Source organism: Colletotrichum abscissum, assembly GCF_030869225.1.
Source record: "Colletotrichum abscissum strain IMI 504890 chromosome Unknown Scaffold_19.1, whole genome shotgun sequence".
Taxonomy (NCBI): domain Eukaryota; kingdom Fungi; phylum Ascomycota; class Sordariomycetes; order Glomerellales; family Glomerellaceae; genus Colletotrichum; species Colletotrichum abscissum.
Genome location: NW_026850087.1, coordinates 463136 through 490310, shown reverse-complemented (window position 1 = coordinate 490310; position 27175 = coordinate 463136). Strand labels below are relative to the sequence as shown.

Genomic DNA, 27175 nt, shown 5'->3' with positions numbered 1-27175 from the left:
ACAAAATAACCTTTTGTAATTGGTAAATACATTCAACTTTAAAGTTCATAACCTGCCTTATTCCTAAACTTGATTTGAAAAATCTCATGAATCATACCGAGAGAGCCATGTACTCATACAAACTAGAAAAAAACATGTCCGGAGTAGTCTTCCACGCAACAGTTTAGAGCTTGCTCTTGTCATCAACCAGCTCCGCCGCAGCGCCGCCAATGGCCAGCTTGCCCGTCTCCTTGACCTTTGTCTGGAAAATGACCTTGCCGCCGTCCTTCCACATCTCCGTCACGAGCGTCTGCCCGGGGATGACGGTGCCGGCGAAGCGCACCTTGATGTTCTTGACGGGGCCGAAGCGCTCGTACACGGCCTTGCCGGCGACGCCGAAGAAGCAGAGGCCGTGGAGGATGGGGGCCTTGAAGCCGCCCATCTTGGCAAAGGCAGGGTCGACGTGGAGGGGGCTGTCAAACGTCAGTCAACAATCTTAATACTTAGGAAGTAACTTCAACTCACTTGTAATCACCGCTCAGACGGTACAGCGCCGCCTGCTCCTCGGTCGTCTTCTCCTCGACAACGACGTCGGGGTGGCGGGAAGGAGGCTTGTTGGCCGCCGTGCTGGCGCCACGGTCCGCGGGCTTCTTCTGGCCGCCGAATCCGCCGCAGCCTCGGAGGAACACAGTCATCTCGTTGTAGAAGACGGGCTCCTTGGTCTCGGCATGGACCGTGGTGATGCCGCTCTTGACAATGGCGGCGTTGCCCTTGTCAACGACCTCGAGGAGCTTGCCTGTGGACACGAGCTTGGCGGCGGTGGGGATGGGGTACTTCTTGATCTCGAGGTACTGCTCGCCGTGCAAAAGCATCATGGGGGAGAAGTTGGGGACAATGTCATCAAAGTTATACGGCAGCTCCGTGTTGAAGGGCGGGATGACGCCGAAGGTTGGCACCACCTGGAAGTCGTCGGCACCCTCAAAGACGTACTTGAGCTGGTCGCGCTTGGCGCCGATGCCCAGGTTGTAGAGCATCACGTCGCGCTCCTCGTACTGGAACTCGGTTCCCTTGCTCTCGGCGTTCTGCGCGGCCTTGATGGCGTCGAGGTACTTGCTGTCACCTCCGGAGCTTGCCTCTGACTGTAAGGACACTTGATCAACATTGTTCTTATTTTTGATGCTATTGCTACTTTACAGGATTGCGCTGCCGAGAAAGTCTTCATACCTTGGACTTGTTGCTCTTGTTCTCCATGTTTGCCATGATGCTCTGAAGGCCATCCTGGGTCTTCTCGGGGTGGTCGGCGCGACCGTCCTCGAAGTTTCTGATGGCGTCCCAGTGCTTGAGAACCTCCTCGGGAGTCAAGGGGACGTCGACGGGGAAGCCGTGGCCGCCGGTTCTCTGCCAGCGGGTCTGGCCGACCCAACCGCTGCCAACCTCGTACAGGCCGCCGGTAGGGTTCTTGGGGACCTTGTCGCTGGAGAGGGCGAGGACAACGGGCGCAATGTAGTCGGGCTTGAAGGCCTGGACCATCTCCTCGGGCATGATGGTTCTTGTCATGGCAGTGCCGGCGTTGGGAGCAATGGTGTTGACGTAGATGTTGTACTTGTAGCCCTCGAGCGCGAGCGCACGGGAGAAGCCCAGGATACCGCATTTCTGTACGTTTGTTAGTGATCATGTCCCGAGGTTCAACGCCATGATACTTACTGCCGCGGCGTAGTTGGCCTGGCCAAAGTTGCCGTAGATGCCAGAGGTGGAGGTGGTGTTGATGACGCGTCCGTACTTCTGCTTGAGGAAGTACGGCCAGGCGGCCTTGGTGACCTTGTAGGTACCGCGGAGGTGGACGTTCAGGACGGGGTCCCAGAGGCTGTCGTCCATGTTGTTGAAGGCCTTGTCGCGGAGGATGCCGGCGTTGTTGACAATGATATCAATGCGTCCGAAAGCATCAATCGCGGCCTTGACAACAGCATCGCCGTCTTCTGCTGAGGCCTTGATACCAACAGCCTTGCCGCCAAGCTTCTTGATTTCGTTGACAACATCGTCGGGGTTGACCAAGTCGTTGACAACGACCGTGGCGCCGTGCTTGGCGAATGCCAAACTGTAGGCACGACCGATACTGAAGGCTATTAGCTGCGAACGAGCACATGCAATGTTCCATAAGCTTACCCGGCACCACCGCCAGTGACGAGAGCCACACGGCCGGTGAAGTCAACCTTTTCACCCTGCTCGTTGGGGCCCATCTTCATGGAGTCCTCCAAGAGGGTCAAGAAGTCATTAGGACCAGAGGGGTACTGAGGCTTGGAGAAGTCGATGGCCTGATCCCACTTCTTAATGACGGCGCTGGGTGTGTAGCTGTCGTCGGCCTTGAGGAGGAGACCGCTGGACCGCTCCCAACGCAGCTTGGCAATGTGACCACCGCCAACCTCGAAGATGGAACCGTTCTCATCCTTGTTGTCCTTATGTACGAGGACGGAGACGAGGGGAACGACCCATTCGGGCTTCAAGATCTCCAGCACATCGGGCGGCATCACAGTCTGGGTCATTCTGCTGGCGGCTGTTTGTACCAGTTAGCGCTCATGATTTATCTCCCCTGCCCGCGGCTCCGCTTGCCCACACGTTGCACGTACCGATTGGTGCAATGACATTGCACAGGATGTTGTACTTGGCGCCCTCCTTTGCCAGAGTCTCGGTGAAGCCGACCATGGCCAACTTGGCAGCTGCACGAACCGGATTAGCATCACGAGGCGATTTATATCAATTGGGCACCGGGTGGGACACGTACCAGAGTAGTTGCACTGGCCGAAGCTGCCAAAGAGACCGGCAGCCGAGGCCGTGTTGATGACACGGCCGTACTTTTGTTTCCTGAAATGGGGCCACGCCGCGCGAGCGCACTTGTACGATCCTTTGACGTGCACCTTCATAATCAGGTCCCAGTCCTCGTCCTTCATGTTCTTGAAGCTGATATCGCGCAGGATGCCAGCATTGTTGATCAGCACGTCAATGCGGCCAAAGTTCTGGATCGCCGTCTCGATGATCTTGTCACCGTTCTCGACCGAATCGTAGTTGGCCACGGCCTTGCCGCCGGCAGCCTTGATCTCGTTGACGACAACGTCGGCCGCCTGGGTAGTCAGACGTCAGCGATGCGCACCCGGACGCTTCTATCTATCAGATGCCATACCTTGGTTGAGTTGCCCTCGCCCTTGAAGGAGCCTCCGAGGTCGTTGACGACGACGCTGGCGCCGCGGGAGCCAAAGAAGGTGGCATAGGCCTTGCCGAGGCCACCGCCAGCGCCAGTGACGACGACGACCTGGCCGTCGAAGCGTAGCTGACCAGCCATTGTGTGTATGTGATGGATTGAAGAGAGAGAGGGAGAGAACAGTCGCTAAATGGAAATACAGGTGGCACAGAGAAATCCAGAAGAAGTTTGGAGATTGGATATGGTTAAGAGGTCGCAACGATGATCAATCCAATGAATCTTTTGTTCTTGTGAAAGGACGGACGTGGTGGTTTTCTAACTTCTGCGCTTCCGGCAACTGTCTTCTGTGCAGCGTGACGGCAGCCGCTCAGAGAGCCGAGGCAGCTTGCTGTGTCCGAAGCCGACGAATTACGCTAGTCTGAAAGCGGCTAAGGCCAAACTTCACATGCTCCGTTTGCCGTGGGATACAAAGTCTCCAATGGACTCGAGCGCGACGAGGTACCCACGTACCCCATCGTGCACATGAGGTCATGTGGGGAAGGAAGTCAACCCCGCCACTCCATGTCACATGCCCCTGCTCGACCACCAGTCTGACCACTCACAGCGCTGTACTGGGCCAGCCTCCGGTCGGCAGCGGGTACGTACTTCCCCAGCGTCTCCCCAGTGTCTGGCGCCGTGGAACACTGGGGAACGGCCACCAAGCCCCAAGGCCCAAGGTGCAAAGGCGAGAGAGCGGGATGCCGTGCCCACTCGATGCCGACGGACCTGTGCTGAGTTGATGGCCCCAGGGAACACAGACGGCGCCGAAAGAGATGGGTACCAGCCCCTTCTTCCTACTGGTCACCCCAGCTGCCGACCAAAGTCTGTCTGGGAGGTCCAGAGTCCCCTGTGAATCTTGCAAGTTAGATTCAATGGTTCCCTACGAGGAAATTTAGCCTTGGTAAGATCTCGGGTATGCTCGCCTACAGCACGAGATGAGATGCCGTGGGGTTCTGCCGATTCACTCTGGCTCCTAGCTAGCTGATGACTGATACATTAAAGATGAAGTCTTTCTGCCAAAGATCTTGCAGTGACAGCTTTCAGCCCACCTCAACCATGAAGAACATTGCATACTGCCGGGACCGGTAGATTGAATCATCACCATGGTGCACCCGCGGTAATCAGAAGCGGAAATGAGTACGTACACAATCCCGGGGACCCAGACACGCGCTTCGGCGTCAACCCGCCGCGAGGATGCATGCCGCCCCGCATCCCGCTGAACCCCGCCGGACACCTCTCGGCATCGGCGTCCAAACGGCCATGAAGTCCCTCACCTGTCTCGCCGGACCACCTCCGCATCCACAGGCATCACCCGTGACTCCCCCAATCCCCAGGTACCGCTACCACCACCGCCATGGCCTCCACCGCACCGCCCATCATCGATGACAAAAGCCCCCTCTGCATCCCCTTCATCACCTCCCTCCTCAAAACCCGTACAACCCCTCAAGATGAAGCATCAACACGCCCCTTCATAATCGGTCTCAACGGCGTCCAAGGCGTCGGCAAAACAACCCTCGTCCGCGCCCTAGCCGACACCCTCACCAAACTAGGCCACCCCACCCTCGTCTTCAGCATCGACGACCTCTACCTCACACACGCAGACCAAGTCGCCCTCGCGCGCTCTCACCCAGAGAACCTCCTCATCCAGCAGCGCGGGGAGCCAGGAACGCACGACACACAGCTCGCGCGCGCATTCTTTGACAGCATCACCAAGGGTCAGCCCACCAAAGTCCCCTCCTACGACAAGGCAGCCTTCTCCGGCCAGGGCGACCGCGTCCCCGAGAGCCAGTGGACAGAGGTCAACAAGCCCGGCCAGCCAAAAGTCCAGGTTGTCATCTTCGAGGGCTGGTGCGTCGGCTTCCGCGCCCTGCCCGGGGCCGAGGTGGAAGCCAGGTGGAAGGCCCCCAGCAGGACGCTCCAGAAGCACAAGCTCGAGCACCTTCTGTTGGTGAACGCGAGGCTCAAAGAGTACGACGCCATGACTGATCTCCTCGACGTCTTTATCCACGTTGATGCCGAGGACACCCAGTACGTCTACGATTGGCGCCTGCAGCAAGAGGCTGCGCTCCGTCGCGAGAGGGGTGCGGGCATGACTGATGAGCAGGTCGTCAAGTTCGTCGACGGCTACTACCCTGCCTATGAGCTGTTTTCAGATAACGTCAGAAAGGGCATCTTGCCAAACAGCCCAGGCCATCAGATGAGACTGGTCGTCCGTAAAGACAGATCGGTCAAGGAATCGTTCATTTTATGAGGACAGTCTGTCAATGACATAGAGACTACCTGTGCCAACGCCGGGAATATGATACAAACAAACCACCCCAATACGCCAGTCATGATAGCCATGAATCATTAGCCATAAAGTGTCATCAAAATTCGCTACACATCCGAACGCCCCTTTGCATGCACCTGCACCCGATAACATGATCCATGGCGCCTTGTGATGATATTCTGCAGGATGCAGTCAAACCTCCTTGTCTGCCAACATGTCTTCGCCCTTGTGGCGGATCTTGCTCAGCTTCTTAGTAATGTTCTCAGTCCGGACGCGGACTGCCTCCTCCCTTTTGGCAATCTCCGTCTCGAAGCGATCAACCATGTCTCGCTTCTCCTTGCGCGCCTCTTTCAACTTCTTCGCAACACTGCCAAATTGGTCCAGGAACCAATCGCCGGACCGCTCCCAGTCGCCAACACTCATCTGGCTAAAGAAGGTTTTCTGGTCGGATTCGCGCTGGTCCTTGAAATGTTCGAGCTTGACTGAAAGACTGTCACCGTTCAGAGGCGTAGCCGTTGGAAGGGATGTCTTGGCAGGATCTTCGTCGAAGGGTTGCTCGCGTAGTTGGGAGTATGTCATCCTCTGGAGCTCTTCGTCTCCGTAATCACACTTCTCACGACGTCGCTTCCGTGATTTGTCTCGCTGGCCGCAGGCCGCAATCGGAAGTGGACCTTCAAGGGGAGGCACTTCCGTTGGCATACTCTTCTTACGACTAGCGCGGGGAGTACCGTGATCGTCCTCTGTAGCAGGATAGTCACTAGCCAGGCTGCCGTCGACTTCTTCTTCCTCTGGAAAGAGTTCGGCTCGCCGGGACTCCGGAGGCCTGTCTCTTCTAACAACACGCCTCAGGTTTTGCTGATGATGTGGGACTTTACGAGTTGGAGCGTCCGAGAAGACTTCCTCGTCATCCTCAAAGGCGGGGGCCCCGTACGGTCGCTTCACAGTAGTGGGGTGAATGGCAATCCTTGTCTGGCGCTGCGGAGAGCGGTGGTTGTTGTAGAGAGGTTCGCTCGAGTATTCCTCATGCTCATGCTGCTGCTCTCGTGAGTGTGCCATGCCGCCGTGTGTAATGGGCAGAGCATATTGGTTCTTTGGCATAACTCTCATTGAGCCGTCCTTGCCAATGATGAAGCTCGGCATCCCGTTGTTTCCCATTGCCTGATGGGTATCCTCAAACTCGGGCATCGCAGGCACTTCGGCAGCGGGTTGCAGCGAGTGCGGCAGCGCACCGAGGCGATCGTCGATGCCGGCGTCGTATCGCTCGGTGCGTTGGGTGGTAGGCGAGCCGAACTGACTATCTATGTGAGACTCGGGCCAAAAGCCAGGCCCATCGCTGCTCTGCGAGTTGGATCGTTTTCGTTGCGGTGGAGGCGGGGAGCTATCCGGCAGAGGCTGGCGAGGATGCATGGGCGGTGCGGATTGAGGTTGGGCCAGGCCTGGCTCAGGCTGGCGGATGTGGGACACCAAGGGTATGCCAGACGCGAGAGGCTTGGGGGCAGGCAGCCTCGCAGACTCGGTGATGGTCTGTCGAGTAGGGAAGCCAGTTGCCCCGGATCGTAGTTGATCTGCCTGGTTGTTGCTTCCGTTCGGAAGGCCCGAGTCCATGGACGCATTCCTGGCGTACTGGGCCATTCGGTTTGTGCCACTGCTCGGAGGCATGTTTGCGGCGGGGAGTGAAGCCTTTGATTCGTCCGAGTGCTTTGATTTCGTATCAAAGCTTCGCAAGAGGGCGATTGCACGCAGGGAGTTGGTGGGAGAGGCAATAACAAGTCGCAGTGTGCCGTCGTAATTCGGGATAGGTTGTCGGGTAAAGAAGGCAGTTGCCTCGAGCTAGGTGAAGGCTGATCACCTCGTATCGCGACCTGGCATTGGACCAGTGCTCATTCGACTGCTGAGAAGCAAACGGAAAGTGTGACGGGGAAACAAGGGTGGTTCGGGGAGGGAGAAGTCGGGAAGCAATCATGACGAGACATCTCTTGCTCTTACTTTTTTTTGGCCGTTGTCGCGTCGAGCAGGTCCAAGTCGCGGTGCTTGCGTTGGGTCATTAAGCTGTGTCCAATGGCGTTTAGTGCATGTGAAGCCCGGGCCACCTGCAGGGGTTCTGTTCCCTACCAGGGTGTGTCTTTAAGAGCGTCGACCTACATGATGATTCCCCCTCTATATGACTTCATTTACTAGAGTGTAGTCCAAGCAGTCTCGAGAAGAATATCTCAATGGGGCATACTTGGTGGTTTCAATGATTAAGTCACCAAGTAGGTTCAGACACAAATTTGCCTCTCGAATCCCCTATTTCCTGGCCATAAGATGATCTTGGGACTGAGCCCATCTTGAAGCTAACTCGTACTTCAACATTCTTTGTTGCTCATTCAAGCCAAAGAGCCGAAAGGAAACAAAAGCTAGCATCGCCATGTATTGCAGGGTTACCATGAGCAGTAAAGAAATGCATTTGAAACTTTTGAATTTCTAACCAGGCAATGCGCCCCTATCAGTCGGTCTGTGAAAGGCCATCGCTCTTTGCCGCCCCAAACATGTTTAGCCATGTATGCTCACAGATCTCGGTCTATCATCTTTGTCTCTTCTCTGCAGAGAACGAGGTGCGTCCCCAACAACTGCACCGCAATCGTGACCCAAATCCTTCCGCTCCCTCACTCATTGCCTCTAACTAGGCTTCGAAATGCTCCCTTGCCTGTCTTCCTCTACCTGCCTCGGCCGCAGGACACGAGTGGGTAATCCTGGAGCCTAGGTGTCATTCATCCTAATGCTATCCGCATCCAGCCAGACCTAGCGGAAGCTCTCCGTCTCCCACCTCGCCATTTCCCATCCTCCAAGATCATAATCTCTAGGCCCCCTTCGATGGGCAACACATTACCCCTACCCAGTCCCCTAAAGCTGCTTTCAACAGCACTCGAGGCGGTCGTGACCTTTATAAAACCCTCCTCCATCAGAAAATCCATCCTTAGCCAGTGAAGTGGAAGCGAGCTGCCTCCAGCTGACCGAGACCCTCACGTGGAGCCACGTAGCGCCGACGATATGTGTTGGTGAAGTCTTGCAACAGCGCCCTCACCTGTCTGATGGCGGTGGGGTCGTTGCCGCTGAGACGCTCTCTGATCTTGGCCATGAGTCGGTTGGCCTCGGCGGGTGTGATGGTGCCCGGAGGCAGGAGCTGGATAGTGCTCTCAACCCAAGTCGTCGTCTGGGCGGGGAAGAGCTCGAACATGGCCAGCAAGACACCACTACCGTCAGCGAAGCAATCCCGAGGGAATGTAATCATCATTCCAGCCATGACCTGCTTGACCAGCTTCTCGCCGTGCGTGGCAAGAAGTTTGCTCACCACCTCACGGATCTGAGCAGCCACGTCCGGGGGCAGGACATCAGACGTCGCAGGGTTATCACCCCCGTACGTGAGAAGGTCACGGAGGAAGTGAAGCGTCGCCGAGAGCGGATCGCGCTGCTCCAAAGTCAGAGCGTAAATGGCAGCCTCAAAGATGGGCCCCAGGAGCTCTGACGGAACGATCCTGCCAGGGTAGTAGAGAAGAGCGTCAATCAGGAGTCTGAAGAAGTCCTCAATGACGTCGGGCAGCTCGCTCGGCTGCAGCTCGCTCATGACGCGCAGGAATGTCGTGGTCTGCGCCTCGAAGAAGGCATAGATGCTCTGCGTAATCTCTTGGTTGACGTGTTCCCGGTCTTCAGAGAACTCGCGCAGGATGGCAGCCGTGACCCAGAGGAACGCGCCTTGTCTAGACGCAGCAAAGCCGCCGGCCAGCTTGTTGGCCATCTCCGGCAGGAGGGGTGTCATGGCAGTGCGGTAGGAGATGATCATGTTTCGCCAGCAGCGGCAGATCCTCTCGCAAATCGGAACGAAGCCCATGAAGTTGTCCAGGATCGTTGCCAACACGGGGAAGACCTCCTGCCAGTACTTGACCGCCGGGTTCTCCTCACCAGGTCCGACATACGGCACCACGATCTGGATGAAGATGGTGATGAGCTGGAGGTGGTCTAAAGGCTAGTTAGTCATATGGTCCCGAAGATGCACTTATAAAACCTACCTGCGAGCGCCAGCTTGCCCTTGTCATCGGTCGCAACGTTGGCCTTGTTCATCAGCCGCTGCACCAACGGGTCGCAGTAAAGCTTGAGCAGCTTGTAGATCTCGGTGGGCGGCTGCACAGCAACAACGCTGGCAACGCCCTCCGTGATCTCCTCCTGACTCTGATCGGGCAGCTTGTCGAGAATCTGGTCGTAGAACTCTTGCATTTGGATCACCTGGCCGCTCAGGAGCTGCTTGCAATCGGTGCAGAAGTACTTGATGGCCATGGCCGCAGCTCTGACAACTTCCTTCGAATCCGTCTGGAAAGACGTCACAATGTAGTTGAACTGCGGTTCCAGGTACTCGGGGTGGGCCGAAGTCCACTCGGTGTAGCGGCCCAGTACCATGATAGTGGCGAAGCGCAGCTTCTCGTGGCTGGGAATCTGGACGAGAAGAGGCATGAGTTGAGGCAGGACAATGCTCTCTTCCTTGTCAACCATCTGTCCCATGGCACGCATGGCGAAAAGGGGTGCTTCAAGCTCTTGCCAGTGAGGAACTGAAGTTGCCGTTGCCTGACCGGCGTAGCTGTGCATCCAGACCTTGATGGCCTCGAGCACCTTTGTGAGGCAGTCCGTCACTCCCATGACCTCGCAAGAGTCCTTGAGAGTGTCGCCCATCTGGTGTCTGAATTCGCGGAACTTCTCCTCGGCCTCGCGGTCACCGTCGAAAAGATCCGTCTCGCTCGCAGACTCGGACTGCGGGTATCGCAGGTGCGTGAGCAAGATGTCGACCAACTTCGAGTAAATGTCCACAAGCTCCAGTCTGGCCTGAATGTAGCGCTCCAGAACAATGTACTGCTTCAGCTCGTACCAGAACTGGAATGTGTGCTCGATAACATCGCGGTCCTTGTCTCTGGCGGCGCACTCGAGAACAGCGTCCACGAGGGGCCTGAAATGGCCGGGCTCACGGGCAATTGCCACGACCCAGGCCTCGGCTGCCAAGGCGAAGATCTTGGTCAGAGACTTGTAGATCTCGGTGTCCTCCTCTTCGACAACCACGGCGATTCTTTGACGCAAAGCAATAACGCGGGGGAGCAGAATCTGGATTGTTTCCAGATTATCATCCACATCCCGCGTTTCTCTAAAGACTGTGCACAAGCATTCCGCCGCCTCCTGGGAAGCCGAATCGTTGCCCACACCGTTAAAGATAACGTCGAGGAGGGGGGAGTTGACGACGGTGCTGACGGGGACCTCGCGCAGCCATGATGTGATGCACTCCATCAGCTGCGGGTTTTGGGCGGCGGATGCTACAGGAAAGGGTCAGTCTCGACCGCAAATGGGCTCGAAGGGAGACGGGTATTACCAGAAGATTGTGAGTAGTTGATGAGCAGCTGCACGACCTGATCCGTATTGTCACCCAGCAATTCCTTGGTCCGCTCGGAAAGCTCTTCTTCCTATCATTGCCAATTAGACTCTGATCCTTGTTGAAATCGGCCCGGTAAAACCACGTCGCGGGAAGTGAGAGGCCGTTCGATGTTTCCGTGATCCACATACAGTTAAGGTGATTTTGCGGCCTTCGGTCACCTCCTCGGGCAGTACGCGCAGGAAGTCGAGGATGGCTGCGTGGCTCTCGACGCTGTCACCGAGCGACGAGACCACCGTGGGAAGGACGTCCTTCCATGCCGTCATCTGCACCGCTAGTGTTGCCAGACAGACGCAAAGCTGGACTCGTATCGGCTTGGGGCCGGCGGCGAAGCCTTTGAGGAGGAGAAGGATTTGATCCCGCAACGCAGGGAGTTCGGCTTCTGGGACTTGCGTCGAAAGGTCGTAGGTGATCTGGAAAACGCCATGGTGAGCTCGCTGTCGCATCAAGTACTGCCGCACCTATCTACCTTTCCGCGCAACGTAATGGCCGCAAAGAGCTGGGCCTCGGGCTCTGCGCTGTCCTTGAGAATACCAAAGATGGTGCTCCACGCAGAGTTCTGCAGACATTCGTTAGCAAGGGTGTTGGTCATTCGCTCCGTGTCCGGGTGTCCTGACAGATTTCTGGAACCGTTCCAAGTAGGCGTGCGCCTTCTTCTTGTTCTCTTGCTCGCCACCACGCATCGTAACCATAGCCGATAGGACATCCTGGGGCGCAAAGGCCTCCGAAGCACCATTCGTGGCCATGATTTTGGGCCGGTATATATCGCGGGGGATGGATGGCGCGGGCAACCAAGAGCGATTTCGGTGTGAGGTGGCAGTTTAGGAAGGTGGCGGTTGTGGTGCTATTTGACGTCGCGCTAGGGAACCGCAAGGGCGTGTGGTATAAGGAAAGTCGAAAGTCTCGCGCAGCAGAGGGAGGAGGTGAGCTCTTTGCGGGCTGTAAGGAGCGTCGAGCTGCTGGGGTGGCAGATTGAATGGCTATCAAAGCAGTGCGCCGACAATGGTCCAAAAGTGGCAGATGGAGGGGGTGGTGGAGGGAGGTTCGCGAAAGGAAAATAAAACGTCAGTCAGGCTGGCGGGACAGCGGGCGGATCAGAGCACAAGGAACCTAAGGTAACCTAACTAAACCCGGCTAAGAAGGTTTTACCGCATAGCACTCTCGTAGGGCATCTCGAAGACAGACGGCAGGGTACCTTAACCTGGGGACTATGGCTGCCAGAAAGGTACTTCAGGCTTCCGCCCGAAATGGCGTGGAGGGGTAAGTATCTTTGACAACGACGGCTGTTTTCCAAGGTTGTCCATAGGCAAGCAGAGTGTTGCAGGGGGAGGCCTGTCACTGAGAGCGGCCTGCACATGATTGGGCCCATAATTATATGCCATAAACCAGCTCCTATTGATCTGTTTGATTTTGTGGGGTCTGCCAGCAGGTGGAACATCGTTTCGCCCGCTCCGCCCAATTTCTCCCAGCGACTGACCGAGCCTTGCGCATCGGACCTGGGCCAGGCAGAGCACCAAGCCAGCCTCTCTGCGATCTCGTTCAGCCTGCGACCAATTGCCCCACGACATTTCATCGACACGAGCCAAACGCGACCGACGAGCACCAAACGTCTGCCATCCGAGCCCGACCACCTAACCGCTTCGATTCCCGACTCACACACGCGAAAATGACTGGACGCGGAGGCGGTGGCGGTCGCAGAGTCCTGCTTCCTCCCATCAACTTCATCTTCAAGCTCCTCCAGTCAGTTCTGGTTCCGTATCCTTGAACTTTCTTGTACTGACCTCTTGCAGGCAACACACCACGGTGCAAATCTGGCTGTACGAGCAGCTGTCAATCCGGATTGAGGGCAAGATTAGGGTGCGCGCGTGATCTCTCCCACCTATACGGCTCAACGCGATGGCTAACAAAGGAATAGGGTTTCGACGAGTTCATGAACCTCGTCATTGACGACGCAGTCGAGGTGAAGCAGGTGACCAAGACGAACCCCGAAGAGAAGAGGAGGCCGCTGGGTATGCCGCTCCAACACCGGAGATGTCAAGCGCGGGTTTGCTAACCTGCACGCAGGACAAATATTGTTGAAGGGCGACAACGTGTCGCTGATCCAAAGTTTATCGAGCTAGAGAACGACTCGAGTTGAGAGGATGACGCCGCAAAGGCGAGGCACGCTCTGGGGCGATTGCACAAAAAGTTGATACCACGGATCTGTCACCCCGAAAGGCTAGGCGGCAAGAAGAGAAGAAAAGCTATTTGTTGTGGGAACTATCTGCCGGCCTCTTGACCTTTCCGTTGCCCAAAACGAGACCATGGAGTGGTTGGTCATGCTGAGCCACGGGAATAGGTCCGTCGGAGGGTCGAGAGATGAACTGCTCCGCGAGAGCCAGGCCGTAGAGCAATACAGGACGCTTGGGAGACGACAGCTCCCCGTCATACTTTGCCGTGTACCTGCGGATGAAAAGATCATAAAAGCCCTTTCCGTGTCCAAGGCGCCGTAGTGAGCCCGAGTTATCGTCGACGTCGAATGCGACCCCGGGGAGTAGCATCAGGTCCAAGAAGGAGGAATCAGGGGACTCGGCACCAGGCTCGCCTAGGACGCGATCTCTCTGGTGTACCGTCTCGGGGTCAATGCTGGGGATGCCCCATTTGTCAGGTTGAAGTGATTCGTAGTCGTGGATGTCGCGGAGACGGACCATGTCCATGACCCTGGGCGGCGTCTCCCCAGGCGGGAAAGGCGACTTGTGTAAGTACGGAACGTAGACGTGCTTTCCTGCTGACAGAGCGTGGCGCACGATTTGGTCTGTCTGGATTTCGCCAAAGGACATAGAGAGGAAGACGCTGACCCTCTGTGCTTCCACGTATGGTTTAAAGGTCTTGAGCGTCTCAAATACTGCTCGGCCTAGGAGGACAAGGTAAGACGGCGTCGGGACGCAGCATTGGAAGCAATGTCTTACTCTGAGTGTTGATGGATTCGTGGGCAATGAGAGCGAGCCTGTCCTTCATGACAGAACGCAGCTGGTTCTTTGCAGCTACTAGAGAAGCCATGTTCGCTTTTGAGACGACTGTGAGTCTTGATAGCTAGCAACTGACGTGTGGTCGGTGAATCGAAGTCCAAGGCTCGGTGTAAGTGACGCCCTGTAGTACTTTGGAGCAGGGGAGCTCTAAGTGAGGTAAGGTACCTTTGATAGGTAGCTGAAGGGCTTTAGTTCCGATCACCGGTGGACCTTAATCTGCATATACCTTTTAAAGAGATGATTTGGTAAGCTTATTTATCAAAGGGTGCCTCTGAGCCACTTGAGCATGCGCCTCACTGTGGCTCAGCTGGATTGGCCTCCATGTAAGAATGACGTCTAGACACTGTGAGCTTTTCGGGCCCATCATCAGCAAGCCGATGGGATACCGAGGTGTTGGTCGATACTGTCTGTAAAGAGCAACACTGCTACGCATATACTGCAAACCTTGGCCGTGTTGGTGCTCCCCAATAGGAGTACCAATGCCAACCGAGCCCTAATCACAAAGCAACACGCAGTCAGTGGGCTAGGAACCGACCGGTTGGGTGGCCACTACTTAGTAAGTCATGATGGGGGAGGCATAAGTAAGCCAGCTAGGGTCGATTTGCTTTCGATAGCGAACCCGACAGCACAGAGACTCCTGCAACGGTGGCTGCGTTGGTTATCGGACGGTTGAGGGAGCTGAAGGGGGCTTACTTGGCTGCGACTTATATTCAAAGTTCTCACCTCCACCGGGTGCTCGATTTCCTGGGGAATATTGTTGACGGCTATGCACGGCCTTGTGGTCTTGCATTGGATGGCAACGAAGGGGTGCGAAACACAACCGGCTGACCTTGGGGGCGCTGACAGACGGTCCAGTGGTCCAGTGGGATGAAATCGAGGCAAGGCGCCAACCAATTTGCCAAGAGCGGCGAGAACTCACCACCCTGCTCCGTGACTCTTGTGACGGCTTCATCGGGTTTGGTGTCGTGCTTGGTATTTGGCGAGAATGCCTAGTTGGTGCGGCCTGTATTCGTACAGGTGTATCCCGTGGTGTTGCGTGAGCAAAGGGGGGGCTTGGGTGACCTGGAGAAGTTCAATATAGGCGTCTGGTGTCCCCCCCCCCGTTTGACTTTCCCCGGAAATGCAACTGGGCATCTTGGGGCCGTCTTGGGATGGGATGGCCATGTAAGTCTGGGCTGGGCGCCTCGGCCAAGATAGGGGTGAAGGAACACGCCCTGTTGCATGGCGGTTCTCACTCGAGCTGGTACGGCTACGTGGACTTTGGCTCATGCCTGATCACGAGCCACGATGGTACGGAGGGTCGGAGGGAATGTTGAAGACGGGAAGATTGAAACATTCAACGGAACCAGAGACAGACACGAGGCGAGTATAGTCTACGGCTACCTAGGCATGGCGAAGGCAACCCCAACTGGAGAGGCGGGGAAAAGAACAGACGATGGGCAAGTTGAGTGAGAGTCTACCTTGGGATAGCTGGATAGGTACTTATCCTGCGGCCGTTCGCCAATGCTGCTAGATGGGGCGAGTGGGTGACGGTCCTCTAAGGTGCAGCTGTCGTTGCGAGTGATGCGATAAACTGATAATGACCCCCCCTAGTTGAGGTGAGAGTACCGTGCACGGTTTTAGCCTAATACGGTTAGGGTTAGAGGTTAGGATCGGCTAGGGTTCGGGTCATTGGCTAGGATTCGGGTTATGGATAGTCTTCGGGTTCCTGGAGTATGTATTTTTCTGTTACTTTTGGGTGAAGTGCACGGGACTCTCACCTCAACTAGGGGGGGTCATTATCAGTTTATGTGTAGACTCGTCGTTGCGCCTCGAATCTTAAACGTCTGTAAGGTCGGCCGAAGGACACGGGCAGTGGAGAGCATGACGCTGAACCCAACCCCAAAGGTACTTTCATTACTCCCATTGCCTGCCTGTACTAAGGCAGAGACCTAGGGGAGGCAAGGTACCGCGCCGTTCCAATTGACCCCAACGACGCATCTCCCGCCAAGGTACCTCAACTTTAGGGACGTCCAACGTGCAGTCGGTACCAACGGGAACCTGGAAGGCGTCCCTTCTTACTGGACGAGGGCGGCCGCGGATGCTGGAGCTTGAGCCATCTGCAGGACCTCAGTGAGTAAGTACGTACCTCGAGCATCATGGAGCATTGGAGATCCACTCGCCCTGCAGAGGCAACCTTAGGAACCTTGTAGTGGCAGCCAAGATTTCCCCCAAGCTCCTCGTCCTCCACCAGTCTGAGCCTGTCTCTGCAGTCCGCCTCTGCCTCTCTGCCACTCTCGCCGCTGCGTGCCGTGGTACATACGTCCTTCACCCGTCAGGTCCTTCCTTGCCCTCTCCTCAAATTCAAATACCTTGGGTTGCCCTGCCCCTACATTTTCGACTTGCTTTCCTCAATTATCTTCCCAACACTCCTCCAACCTGACCGTGTTTCCCACCCTCTACCAAACAAACTCATCTGGACGGGCAGAATCCTTCCACTGTCGCAAAGGTAAAAACCGCCTTCGCGACCCGTCGCTTCCGCGCTTCGATACCCGCCTTTTCTAGAGCTTCTCCGATCCTCACACAGACGAAGTAGCCGAACCGTTACTCGCCAACTTTGCCCACCATGGCTCAGGTCCCGCCTCCCAAGTCGAAGCTCGACATCCTGCCCAGGATGCAGGCAAAGGGGCCCTTCTCCGTTCCCTCTCCCGGCGCCGAAGCCAAGGACGGCGAGACTCTGCCCCGCCGACTTCCCCAGGCGGTCCCCGACCTCATCACCGTCCCCGGCAGCGGCAAGATCACAACCACCTTCGAGCTCGTCAAGCAGAGCGCCGAGAAGTACGGCAACGCCAGGTGCTTGGGCTCGCGCAAGCTGGTCAACACCCACCGAGAGACCAAGAAGGTGAAGAAGATGGTTGACGGCGAGGAGCGCGAGGTCGACAAGCAATGGACCTACTTTGAGCTGAGCCCCTACGAATACATCACCTTCCACGAGTACGAGCGCCTTACCCTCCAGCTCGGCTCCGGTCTGCGCAAGATTGGCTTGACCAAGGCCGATCGTCTGCACCTCTACGCCGCCACGAGCCAACACTGGCTGGCAATGTCTCATGGCGCTGCCTCTCAGTCCATGCCCGTGGTCACCGCCTACGACACCCTCGGCGAAGAGGGACTCAAGTACTCCATGGTGGCTACCTCCGCCAAGGCCATCTTCCTCGACCCCCACCTGCTGCCTACGCTGGGCAACGTTCTCCAGGAGGCAAAGGACATTCGCTACGTTATCTGGAACAACCAGCACCAGATCCAGCAGACACACCTCGAGCAGCTCAAGTCTGCCCACCCCGAGATCCAGGTCATGAGCTTCGAGGAGTTGCGAAAGCTCGGCGAGGAGAACATGGTCGACCCGGTCCCTCCCGCCACCGAGGACCTGTGCTGCATCATGTACACATCTGGCTCAACCGGAACCCCCAAGGGTGTTCTCCTCAAGCACAAGGCCGTTGTGGCCGCTGGTATGTCTTTCCCCGGAACTGTGAGCAGACCTCCACTAACGAAGCAAAGTTGCTGGTGTGAGTGCCGTTGTTCAGCCCTTCATTGGCCCCGGCGACGGTCTCCTGACCTACCTCCCGCTCGCCCACATCCTCGAGTTCGTCTTTGAGAACGCCTGCATCTACTGGGGCACAACCATGGGCTACGGCAACCCCAAGACCCTGTCCGACAACTCTGTCCGCAACTGCGCCGGTGACATTCGGGAGTTCAAGCCCTCCGTCATGGTTGGTGTCCCCGCGGTGTGGGAGACTGTCAAGAAGGGCATTATCGCCAAGGTCAACGCCGGCAGCGCCCTCGTCAAGACTTTGTTTTGGAACGCCCTGTCTGCCAAGCAGCACATGATGAGCCTTGGTGTTCCCGGCACCGGCGTGCTCGATTCCGTGGTCTTCAAGAAGCTCAAGGAGGCCACCGGTGGTCGTCTCAAGCTTTGCATGAACGGAGGTGGTCCCATTGCGAAGGAAACCCAGCAGTTCATTTCAATGGCCATCGCCCCAATGATTATCGGCTACGGTCTCACAGAGACCACGGCCATGGGCTGCCTGACGAACCCGTTGGAGTTCAGCGTCAACAACATGGGCGCGATGCCCGCGTCTATTGAGATCAAGCTGGTCGACTTTGCCGAGGCCGGCTACTACGCCACCAACAAGCCCAACCCTCAGGGTGAGGTTTGGATCCGTGGACCCTCCGTTCTGGAGGAGTACTACCAGAACCCCAAGGAGACCAAGGAGGCCATCACCGAGGATGGTTGGTTCAAGACTGGCGACATTGGCGAGTTTGACAGCCAAGGTCACCTGAAGCTGATTGACCGCAAGAAGAACCTGGTCAAGACTCTCAACGGCGAGTACATTGCGCTCGAGAAGCTCGAGTCCATCTACCGCGCTGCTGCTGTGGTTGCCAACATTTGCATCTACGCCGACGCCAACAAGGCCAAGCCCATTGCCATCATCGTGCCTGCTGAGCCGGCTCTGATCAAGCTCGCGGAGAGCATTGGCGTCCAGGGCAGCAACCTCGAGGGGCTGGTGCACGACAAGAAGCTGCAGAGCGCCGTTCTCAAGGAGCTGCAGAATGCCGGCCGCTCAGGTGGCCTTTCTGGCATTGAAATCATCGAGGGCGTTGTCATGTCCGACGAGGAGTGGACACCACAAAATGTGAGCATCCTTGATTCATATTCCCAAGCAACTGCTAACCATTCCCAGGACCTCGTCACGGCCGCACAGAAACTTCAGCGCAAAAAGATCCTCGAAAAGTACAAGTCCGAGGTGAACAAGGCCTACGGTTCGTCTTAAGGGCGGGTCGTTTCCTTCACGTTTGATCATGTGGTTTGATCTTGTAATTCTCCCCTAATTTTGCGGCAACGGATTGGGTTGGCTACGGGACGCTTGATATCCAGGAGTATAGTGTTGTGTGTGTGTGTGCGCGCGGCCAGCCTTGTAACAACGATTAAACCTACCTTTATCCATCAGTATCTTGGCGGGTCTTATGGGTCGGGTCAAGGATGTGTTTTTTTTTAATCTAGCTCAGTTTCATTCCAAGTGTTCGTCTACAGGTATAACGCGGTGCTCGATTTCATCATCCCATGTGTGATTCGTTTGCATAGTGGATTGACGTGGCGGAGACTGGGTGGTGCCGATGCGTTGTCATCCACCTGAACCCGGCCGGGCCGAGTCGGGGTCCCGGTCTCTGGGTCCGAGGATGCCGTGCCGGCGGGAGTTTCGGGGGTTGCTTAATTGTCATCATGACCCGACCGCAGGCTGTTCCCTTCCATCCGACGACTCACTCAACCTGGCCGACATTGGCCGTCCACAATACGATGGAAACGCGAGTGAAAAAATTAGGTCGCAGTAAATCATTGGAATACCATTCCTGCTAGCCCTGGATAATAAAAGTCGCACTTTGATCACTGCGCGCAGCTCGCCTTGCCCAAAAACACATATAATCATGAAAACAGACCCGAGGGCGTGTGGCGGTGGTATGAGAGCCTCCACCTGCTCCGCGCCACACTACACCAGGCCGTCGTAGAGAGACAGTGCCGACACAATCGTCTCGTCACGTTTGCTTCCCTCCTTGAACTCTTCCATGTCCAGGCTGCCGTTCTCGTCCTTGTCCATCATGCGGAAGATTTTCCGTACGCGCTTCTCGGGGGTGTCTTCGTCTTCAGGGAGCTTAACCATGGAGCCGACCTGCGCGTCATCTTTGTCAGCATTTTGTTGGGAGGGCGGGGTGCCGTGGATCGTGAACGCAATAAAAGCACCATACGCCCACTGAGAAGAGACTCACCATCTTGTAGATTGCCTCGACGATCTTGAGCATCTCATCGTAGCTGATCTTTCCGTCCCCATCAATGTCGTACAGCTGGAAAGCCCAGTCGAGTTTGTCCTCCATCTTGCCTCGGCTGGTAACACTGAGGGCGCAGATAAACTCCTTGAAGTCGATACTACCCGACTTGTCGCTGTCGAAGACGTTGAAGACATAATCTGCAAATGAACTTGGATCACCGAAGGGGAAGAATTGCCTATATATCTTCTGGAACTCTTCTTTGGTGAGCATGCCCGAGGGACAATCCTTGAGGAAGCCTGCCGCGGATTGTCAGTTTGATTTCGGTACTGGGAAGATAGGCCTCGCGCGGAAACAGACGATCAAGCATAGATCGATGCTGACATACCCTTGTACCATTGCTGCAACTCCTTCTTGTCGAAATGGGTGGACTTCTGCAGTTCAGCTAGCTGCTCCTGGGAGAGCTTGGACTGGCTAGAGGAGGAATATTGTTAGCTTGCGAGTCTGACGATCAAAGCGCGGTTGTTCCATGTTTCCGGAGAGGCGGATCGCCTCAACATGACATCCCCTCGGTCCATTTCTGCCACACAATGGGACCGCAAGGAAAGGCACGTTTGGGGGGCGGGCAGACTTACGATTTGCCCATGGCTAACTACGAGCCTCGACGACTACTTCAGATACCGAGATCCCGGGGGGCAGGTTTGGCTCAGGGTCGGCGGAAGAGCGGGATTGCGTGGTGGTGGGTGGCCTGCGTTTGTCGCGATATGAGTCGTGGGACGGCGTCGGCGGCAAGAACACAGTGTCGTCGCTCGGAACGAGTGGGCCGATGCCGGCGCAGGCGAAAAGGCACTACTGGTCGCCGAGGAAAAGGAAAAGCGTTGAGTCGAACTGATCGTGGATTTTAGGCGACGGCGGAAGGGAGCGGCGCGTGGTCGAAGACTTCAAAGGAGGAACAAGGCTGGCGACAGAGGCAGAGTTGCGCTCCAAGGGCGGGGGAGGGGAAAGAAATAAAGGGCCCAGGATGCTGTCGCCTGTCGGTGGTGGTGGCCAGGCACTTTGGTGCAAGGTGCTTGCTTCTGACGCTGGCGGGGACAGGACCCGATGATTGCTCGGAAAGTTGGCGGCGGGGGGGATGGGCGGCTCCCTGTACGAAAGTAAAGGCGACGGTACCGAGCGTCCACAGAGTACGAGGTGGCCAAGACGTGAATAAACGGGGACAGAGTATCTACTATTGACCTAGTTGTCGGGCTGGATCGGCAGGGTTATGGATACCTTTACGTGCGGCTTGTGGTTTGCCAGTTGTAGGGAGATGAGGTTGCGAATCTTTGTTACTTGAAACCATAAGATGATAAACAACGAAGAGGAAGATGCTTGGTACGTCAGGTTGTAGACTTGGATGAAGAATACGCGGGAGGTGTACGGAGTACAGAGGAAGGAAAAAGTCGTGGGTGGAACCTGTCGTAGCCAGGTGCGAATCTGGCCCGGAAGATAAGGTAAGCAAATGTTTGAAGCTATGAGCAGGCGCCACGCACACAGGTCCAGGCACACGTAGCAGGCACGGCACGGCAGGTAACAGCGGCGGAGGCGAAGGACTCGGAAGGAGACGCAGCAATGATCAACGCGACCGTCTGCAAAGCATCCAGACATTGTGCCATGTGTGAGCACACCGCAGACAAGTAATTGGCAGTACTTAGGTCCAAAGGCAAGGAATGACAGTGACGGACATTGCATCCGCCCAGTGGCAGAGCGGTTACAACTGACAGGAGCTCTACGTAGGTGCGCTATCCAGTAATGTCGCAGCGAATCCAATACTTTTGGTAGAGAAATGACCGGGATGCCTGTAGCGTAAGGTAGTGCTTCATTAACACCCGCCACCTGCCACATCTGTAAGGTGACGAAGGACTGGGATAATTGACTTTGCGTCGTTGAGTCCCTCAACTATGCCATTCGTCCTCGAATTCAGACCTCTCTGAATGAGATGAGCCCGTATCTTGGTGAGCAACATTTTAAATGAAGGTTGTTCTATGAATCCGAGACTTGGCTTGATTTGCCGAGGTCAATCTCAGTGTCCAAGTGCCTTGGAGCACGGTTCATTCAGGGTGTCAGAAACATGAAGAAACACCCGACACCAACGTGGAATACGCCGCGAAGCGTTGAATAGTATGTTGCGTGGCCAGGTACCATGTATCCCCTACAAACAGCCCTCGGACGATGAGTGGTCGTCGACGTCGACCTTGAGAAGCAGGGGCTTGGCGCTTCGCCCACTAAGACGTCGGCTCATGAACTCAGCCCCCAAGCCAGAACCCCAATCGGCGGAATGCCACGATTGCCACAGGGCTCACAGTCTCCTTCGCCTCGGGTCATTCGTACATGGTGTGGATGTCGACTGGGATATGTGCCCGCATGACGTTACCAAGTGTCAATCCTTGGGATTAGAAGGCACCTTCCTACGTGCCTACCTGACGACCTGGACCGGCGTCTAAGTACTAGTACACATCTCACACTCATCGCTCTCTCCAAGTCTCTGAGGGCTCCCTCATAGCCTTTGCCCACATCACGATCTGAGTGTCAACCACACCTTCAAGACGGCCTCCAACTAACCTCGCTTTGAGACCCTCAGCCACACTTTGTCGACTAGACTGCCACGCATCTCCAGACTTGAGCAAACTCTGAAGATTCAGCCTCACTCTGGAAACACCAGGGGGGCCCTCCTCGTCCGATCATCGAGGCTCGGCCACTCAACCACCGAAAAACTCCACCGACTGCCGGGACCCAATACTTCGTCCACTTCGGAGCCCATCACGCAAAAGGAAGCTCCCTTGGCGCGCCCCGGTCGTCGCACGAAGAAAACCCCCACCAATTCTTGTGGGCAGGAATGTAGAGCCAACGCATCATCAGGAACGCGATCCACGGTACCGGAGGCCACCACGCATGAACACCTTCCTCGAACGTCGTGTCTCGGTTTGTCAAAAGAAGTGGAATCGTTGTCGTCTTTTCCAGAATACGTCAGGCGTTTCAAAGTTTCTAGAGATGATGAAGTAGCGTACTCACCTTGAGCTTGGGATCACCCATTCTGCCGAGCAGCTTCTTCATGAGCTTCTCATACCACTCATCCCAATTGCGGTCGTACTCATTCAGCTTGAGCAGCGAGTCAATCTCATCGCTGAGATGCTCCCGCAGGACGGGCATGAACGAGTCGATGATGCTTTTGAGCTTCCCTCCGCTGTACGCCTCTTCGCCCTTTTGGACCTTGTCCAAGTAGCCCATGTACGCGTGCAGGCCGTCGTGGAAAGCTTCGTGCTGCGCGACGTTGGCCCGCATCAGCCCCGGCACGCCGGCCAGCTGTTCAATCTCGGGGAACACCTCCGTCTCTTCCGTCTCGTGGTGCTCCTCCACCATCTTGCTCCATTCTATCGCGTATGACACAAAGTCCTGGACGTCGTTGGGGGACTTCTCCACGTTGATGCACTGCAGGTAGACAGTGTTGATGATCCGGAGGATGAGATTGTGAATGATGGTCATTTCCTCAGCCATGCGGTTCACACCTGCCGTCTTGACCCCTTTCTGTGTGCAGATGGTTAGTCTTCGTCGAGTCTCAATGGCTGCAAAGGGACTTACCTTGGTTCCCGCACGGGTGCTACTAATGAGCTCAAACGGCCTATCGGCCCAAGGCTTCTTGCTAGACATGGTTTGATATCGAATGTGAGCTTGCGAGACAGATGAGCGCCACCCAGATGAGAATCGACGTTGAAAACCTCATTTTATATCAATACTGAGCGCCCTCATCTCCGCACAACACCGCTCTTGCTATCCAGATCCACGGCGGAAGCGCTTACACGTAGCGCCAGCCAAGTAATCCTCTGGCGTAGAACTCTCTCGCAAAAAAGGTGAGATGAAGGATTCAGAGTGCTGACGAGAGCACCCAACGCGGCAACACGTCGTCTTGTCAATCCAAAGAAGAGGCTTTGACCCCAGTGCTTACACCTCAGCTCGCTCTTCTGCCCTATCAGCGCACCTTCATTATCACGTCGTCCCGTCTGGTTGGCTCATCTTAATCCTGATGCCTTGATGGAGGTAACTCCAAGGAACGAGGACCCCCAGACCCCCATCACTGCTTTCATCCTGATTGGCATCGAGCAAAAGGACAACGCGTTCAATAGTGTGTGTGTAAGTATATATGCGTCACGCTCCAAAAAGCGAAGATGTGGTGGTCCGTAAAGGGTCTGCCCATATAAACGCCGCGGCCGAAAACAAAGTATGCTTGCTTCCCGCCCAAATCCCTAAGTGCCACAAAGCGAGAGGAATTGGTGATTAAAGCGCAAGGAAATGATTCAAATGCCCATGTCTCATGAAGCTTGTTTATCCTCCCAAACCAGTTCCGTTCGATGCCGTGCCCTCCATCATCGCCGTATGATAAGAAACAGAATGAACCCCCCGCCATGCGTAAAACACCCCAAGCACGACACCCAACCCAACCCGGCAATTGCTTTTTGTATCCCTCTCGCGTTCCACACATTACCCGACAACGGCCTTCATGCTCAGACTCTCCAGGAACCCTCCCAGATCCTCCTTCTTGACCTCCACTACGCAGTGCTCGAAGCTGTCTATCCGTACCCGGGCATTGGTCTCCGCCACCACCTCCTGGAACGCCGATCCGAAGCGGTTGAGGCCGTAGCCCTTCTCCTTGGCGTCCTCCTCCTCTTCCTCGTCCTCCGAGTCCGAGCCGTCAGACGCCTCCGACTCGGTATCGAGCTCGTCAAAGTCTGCATCGTCATCTCCCGCCGCCCGACGCGCCGCGCGCTTCTCCTCGCGGATCTTTTGCTTGTTACGCCGTGACTCTTCCCGCTGGTTGGCCTTCTCGCCCTTGGCCGCCTGCCGCTTCTTGGCAGCCTCGCGATCGAGGAAAGTGGTATCCGGGCCGCCGCCGCCGCCGGTGCCGACAACGAGGTAAACGCCGCGCTTGTCGTTGAGGCTGGCGACGACGAGGGGCGTGCCGCGTCCACCGTGGGAGAGACGACCCGTGGTATCCTTTTCCTGCTCGATGAGGGCCTCGCCAACCCAGAGAGCGAGCTTGGTGAGCGCGGCCGGGTGGCCAAAGACGGGCACGTCGGGGCCTTCCTTGACCACGCACATGCGGAACGCTCTGAGGTGCTTGATTTGTTTCTTGTTGATGAGTGATGTGCCGGTGCGGTAGATTGCGCGGTGGAGAAACTGGGCAGTTGGCAGTCCTGCTTTGAGAGCATCGATGCTTCACGATGTTAGTACGTGCTCATGTAAAGTGCGCGAATCACTTACTCTTCCAAAGCGTCGTATGCTTCCCAGAAACGCGCAACCCACTCCTCTCCTTGCGCAGCAACAACCTCCTCGTCGTCCACATCCTCAAACTGGTCTTTCGGTGCTTGCGTGAGCTCGGCGACGTCGTTGTGCTTGCCCACCTCCAACAGAGCACCAATAACGACGCCCACGTCTTGTGCGCTCAGAGTCGCCCGCCAGCCCCAGCTGCGGACAAAGCCCCAGCCGTCCTTTGCGCCAGCGCGGTCTCTCCCGTCCGTGTCGACTGAAGGGACCATGTCGTCCAAGTTGTAAAGAGAAGCATATTTGAGCAGCTTTGTCCGGAGCTCTCTCTTCAACATCATGTCCATGTGCGTGTAGCTCTGCTTGCACTGAACCAGACTGACGCCCATCTTGGCCAGGAGCTTGTGGAGCCTCTTCAGACCCGTGTCGCTCCACGTCTTGAGCCGGGCAAAGAGGTACGGCGAGTGCAGCATGCTGTCGTACAGACTCCAGTGTCTGATGAGGAGAAACTTGGGCTCTGGCGACAGCCTGATGCTTGTGTCTTCAGGGCTGCGGGCCGTTGTGGGGATGATGCCAGAGTTCTCAGCAGCAGACGGACGGCCGCGGACGACTTCGGGCGGATTCAGGCGTCGAACCTCGTCTCTCAGCAGCTGGCGGATACGTGCGCCGCGGACACCCATCCACCCGTTTCCTTGTCCCCGGTCCGAGTTGCGGACGGGCACCGCGATACCTGCAGATGACCTTCCGTACAGCTCCATAGACGTGACACCAACGATGGCGAGCCACAAGAGGTCGTTGTCGTCCCGGCCGAGCTCCGACGCGAGAGAGTACATCATGGAGGATATCGGCTCGGAGAAGGAAGCACCGATCTTGTAGTATTTGCGGAGAACGGTCTCCTTTTCTCTCCGCAGGCGCAAAAGACGTCGCCGCAGGACCCTGGCAGATGGCGCGGGCGGTGGTTGAGCAGCTGATGGAGGTTCCAGGGGATCGCTCGAGAGAACCATGCCTGCGTCTCGTAGAGATACGAGCCCTCTGTGAACTGGCCGTCGTGGAGATGAGGGGATCGAGGAAGACTGCTACGTGTTAGTGGGCATGGAAACAGAATGACGCGTTACAACTTACAGAATTGCTTCTCCTCCGCTGGTGCGGCCTATCGTCTGTGTCACTGGACTCGTCCTCCTCGTCTCGGTCCGACCAGCTTTTCCGCTTCTGGCCAGCGTGTGCTGGCTCTTCAAAAAGATCCTCGTCCTCGGCATCATCGTCATCGTCGTCCAAGTCGTCCAGGTCCTCGCCGTCGTCATCGATTTCGGGCATATCAAGCAATGCCAGATAGGCTTCCTTTTCCGCGGCAAGGTCATCCTCAATGTCGCCATCGTCAAACACAACGATGCCCCCCTTGCCTGGCTTGTAGGCGCGATCAATCCGACCAGCCATCACGCCTGGCGGACACCTGGACTGGAGCGAGGCACCTTCCTCGACGGCCGGTTCCAGTGGGAAGCCACCAAATACGTTGCCCAAGTTCCACGGACGGTGCGAGTCCATGACCCAGACCTCGACGCCGCCAAAGGTCACCTCCTCTCCCTCGGGTTCCAGTCCCAGCAGGCTTCCAAGATCAACCATGCCGCCGAGACCGAGGCACACAACAACGCCTCCACTCCCTCCTTGCGGTTCCATCATGGGTTGGACCAAGTCCCGGCCGGCGCGTTCGAGGTCGGCATATCCGGAGACGGGCTGGATCTTGTGGGGGATATAGTCGTGCTTCAACAGGCGAGTCAGGATCCGACATGCGCATAGGGAATCGGGTTCGAGGGCGACGAGAACGAGTACGGGAGGGGACAGCGGGTGTCGCGTGTTCTGGAGGTGGGTGTATAGTTTGGATATCAGAGACCGTGGAAGATACATGGCTAAGAGGATTTTGACGCGTTTCCACGGTGTGTATCGAGCGACTTCATGGGTTGCAAAATGGTTGTTGTCTCTCTTGTGTGGACGTGGTTGGGAGGGGGCTCTACGGCGGGTGCAATGGGGCCGACGGCGGGCGGACTGTCGCGAAGAGTAGTCGAGAGCAAGCGAAAAGATGAAAGACTGCAAGCCGTGAGATGCGTAGGTTTGAGGCTCAGAGGCTGAAAAGGACGGCTCTCTAGCGTGGGGTA

The 27175-nt window shown here is 56.4% G+C and overlaps 10 protein-coding genes across 10 annotated transcripts; 3 read left to right on the top strand and 7 right to left on the bottom strand.

Moving 5' to 3' along the window:
• Positions 1 to 163: 163 nt before the first annotated feature.
• On the bottom strand, positions 164 to 3313 carry CABS01_08472 (short chain dehydrogenase; the record flags this gene model as incomplete). The annotated part of the gene is made up of 8 exons (XM_060541831.1): positions 164 to 452; positions 505 to 1118; positions 1204 to 1632; positions 1684 to 2092; positions 2143 to 2530; positions 2604 to 2693; positions 2759 to 3095; positions 3155 to 3313. 8 exons carry the CDS (start codon positions 3311 to 3313, stop codon positions 164 to 166), a joined length of 2715 nt encoding a protein of 904 aa, XP_060401988.1.
• A 1252-nt stretch (positions 3314 to 4565) lies between these two features.
• Positions 4566 to 5462, top strand: CABS01_08471 (D-glycerate 3-kinase; the record flags this gene model as incomplete). Its single annotated transcript, XM_060541830.1, has 1 exon — positions 4566 to 5462. One exon carries the CDS (start codon positions 4566 to 4568, stop codon positions 5460 to 5462), a length of 897 nt encoding a protein of 298 aa, XP_060401987.1.
• Positions 5463 to 5672: 210 nt separating this feature from the next.
• On the bottom strand, positions 5673 to 7139 carry CABS01_08470 (uncharacterized protein; the record flags this gene model as incomplete). Its single annotated transcript, XM_060541829.1, has 1 exon — positions 5673 to 7139. The coding sequence occupies one exon, from the start codon at positions 7137 to 7139 to the stop codon at positions 5673 to 5675; it is 1467 nt and encodes a 488-aa protein (XP_060401986.1).
• Positions 7140 to 8436: 1297 nt separating this feature from the next.
• On the bottom strand, positions 8437 to 11672 carry CABS01_08469 (exportin 1-like protein; the record flags this gene model as incomplete). Its single annotated transcript, XM_060541828.1, has 6 exons — positions 8437 to 9476; positions 9527 to 10810; positions 10867 to 10957; positions 11058 to 11339; positions 11396 to 11485; positions 11544 to 11672. 6 exons carry the CDS (start codon positions 11670 to 11672, stop codon positions 8437 to 8439), a joined length of 2916 nt encoding a protein of 971 aa, XP_060401985.1.
• Positions 11673 to 12592: 920 nt separating this feature from the next.
• Positions 12593 to 13046, top strand: CABS01_08468 (LSM domain-containing protein; the record flags this gene model as incomplete). The annotated part of the gene is made up of 4 exons (XM_060541827.1): positions 12593 to 12666; positions 12717 to 12783; positions 12842 to 12935; positions 12991 to 13046. 4 exons carry the CDS (start codon positions 12593 to 12595, stop codon positions 13044 to 13046), a joined length of 291 nt encoding a protein of 96 aa, XP_060401984.1.
• Positions 13047 to 13169: 123 nt separating this feature from the next.
• CABS01_08467 (5-formyltetrahydrofolate cyclo-ligase) lies at positions 13170 to 13965 on the bottom strand (the record flags this gene model as incomplete). The annotated part of the gene is made up of 2 exons (XM_060541826.1): positions 13170 to 13819; positions 13875 to 13965. The coding sequence occupies 2 exons, from the start codon at positions 13963 to 13965 to the stop codon at positions 13170 to 13172; spliced, it is 741 nt and encodes a 246-aa protein (XP_060401983.1).
• A 2574-nt stretch (positions 13966 to 16539) lies between these two features.
• CABS01_08466 (AMP-binding enzyme) lies at positions 16540 to 18742 on the top strand (the record flags this gene model as incomplete). The annotated part of the gene is made up of 3 exons (XM_060541825.1): positions 16540 to 17419; positions 17469 to 18604; positions 18653 to 18742. 3 exons carry the CDS (start codon positions 16540 to 16542, stop codon positions 18740 to 18742), a joined length of 2106 nt encoding a protein of 701 aa, XP_060401982.1.
• A 714-nt stretch (positions 18743 to 19456) lies between these two features.
• CABS01_08465 (calcium-binding protein NCS-1) lies at positions 19457 to 20376 on the bottom strand (the record flags this gene model as incomplete). Its single annotated transcript, XM_060541824.1, has 4 exons — positions 19457 to 19636; positions 19734 to 20029; positions 20119 to 20204; positions 20366 to 20376. The coding sequence occupies 4 exons, from the start codon at positions 20374 to 20376 to the stop codon at positions 19457 to 19459; spliced, it is 573 nt and encodes a 190-aa protein (XP_060401981.1).
• Positions 20377 to 22529: 2153 nt separating this feature from the next.
• Positions 22530 to 23417, bottom strand: CABS01_08464 (hemerythrin HHE cation binding domain-containing protein; the record flags this gene model as incomplete). Its single annotated transcript, XM_060541823.1, has 3 exons — positions 22530 to 22721; positions 22782 to 23294; positions 23349 to 23417. 3 exons carry the CDS (start codon positions 23415 to 23417, stop codon positions 22530 to 22532), a joined length of 774 nt encoding a protein of 257 aa, XP_060401980.1.
• An 828-nt stretch (positions 23418 to 24245) lies between these two features.
• CABS01_08463 (CDC45-like protein) lies at positions 24246 to 26927 on the bottom strand (the record flags this gene model as incomplete). The annotated part of the gene is made up of 3 exons (XM_060541822.1): positions 24246 to 24978; positions 25026 to 26098; positions 26148 to 26927. The coding sequence occupies 3 exons, from the start codon at positions 26925 to 26927 to the stop codon at positions 24246 to 24248; spliced, it is 2586 nt and encodes an 861-aa protein (XP_060401979.1).
• Between the last annotated feature and the right edge of the window lie 248 nt (positions 26928 to 27175).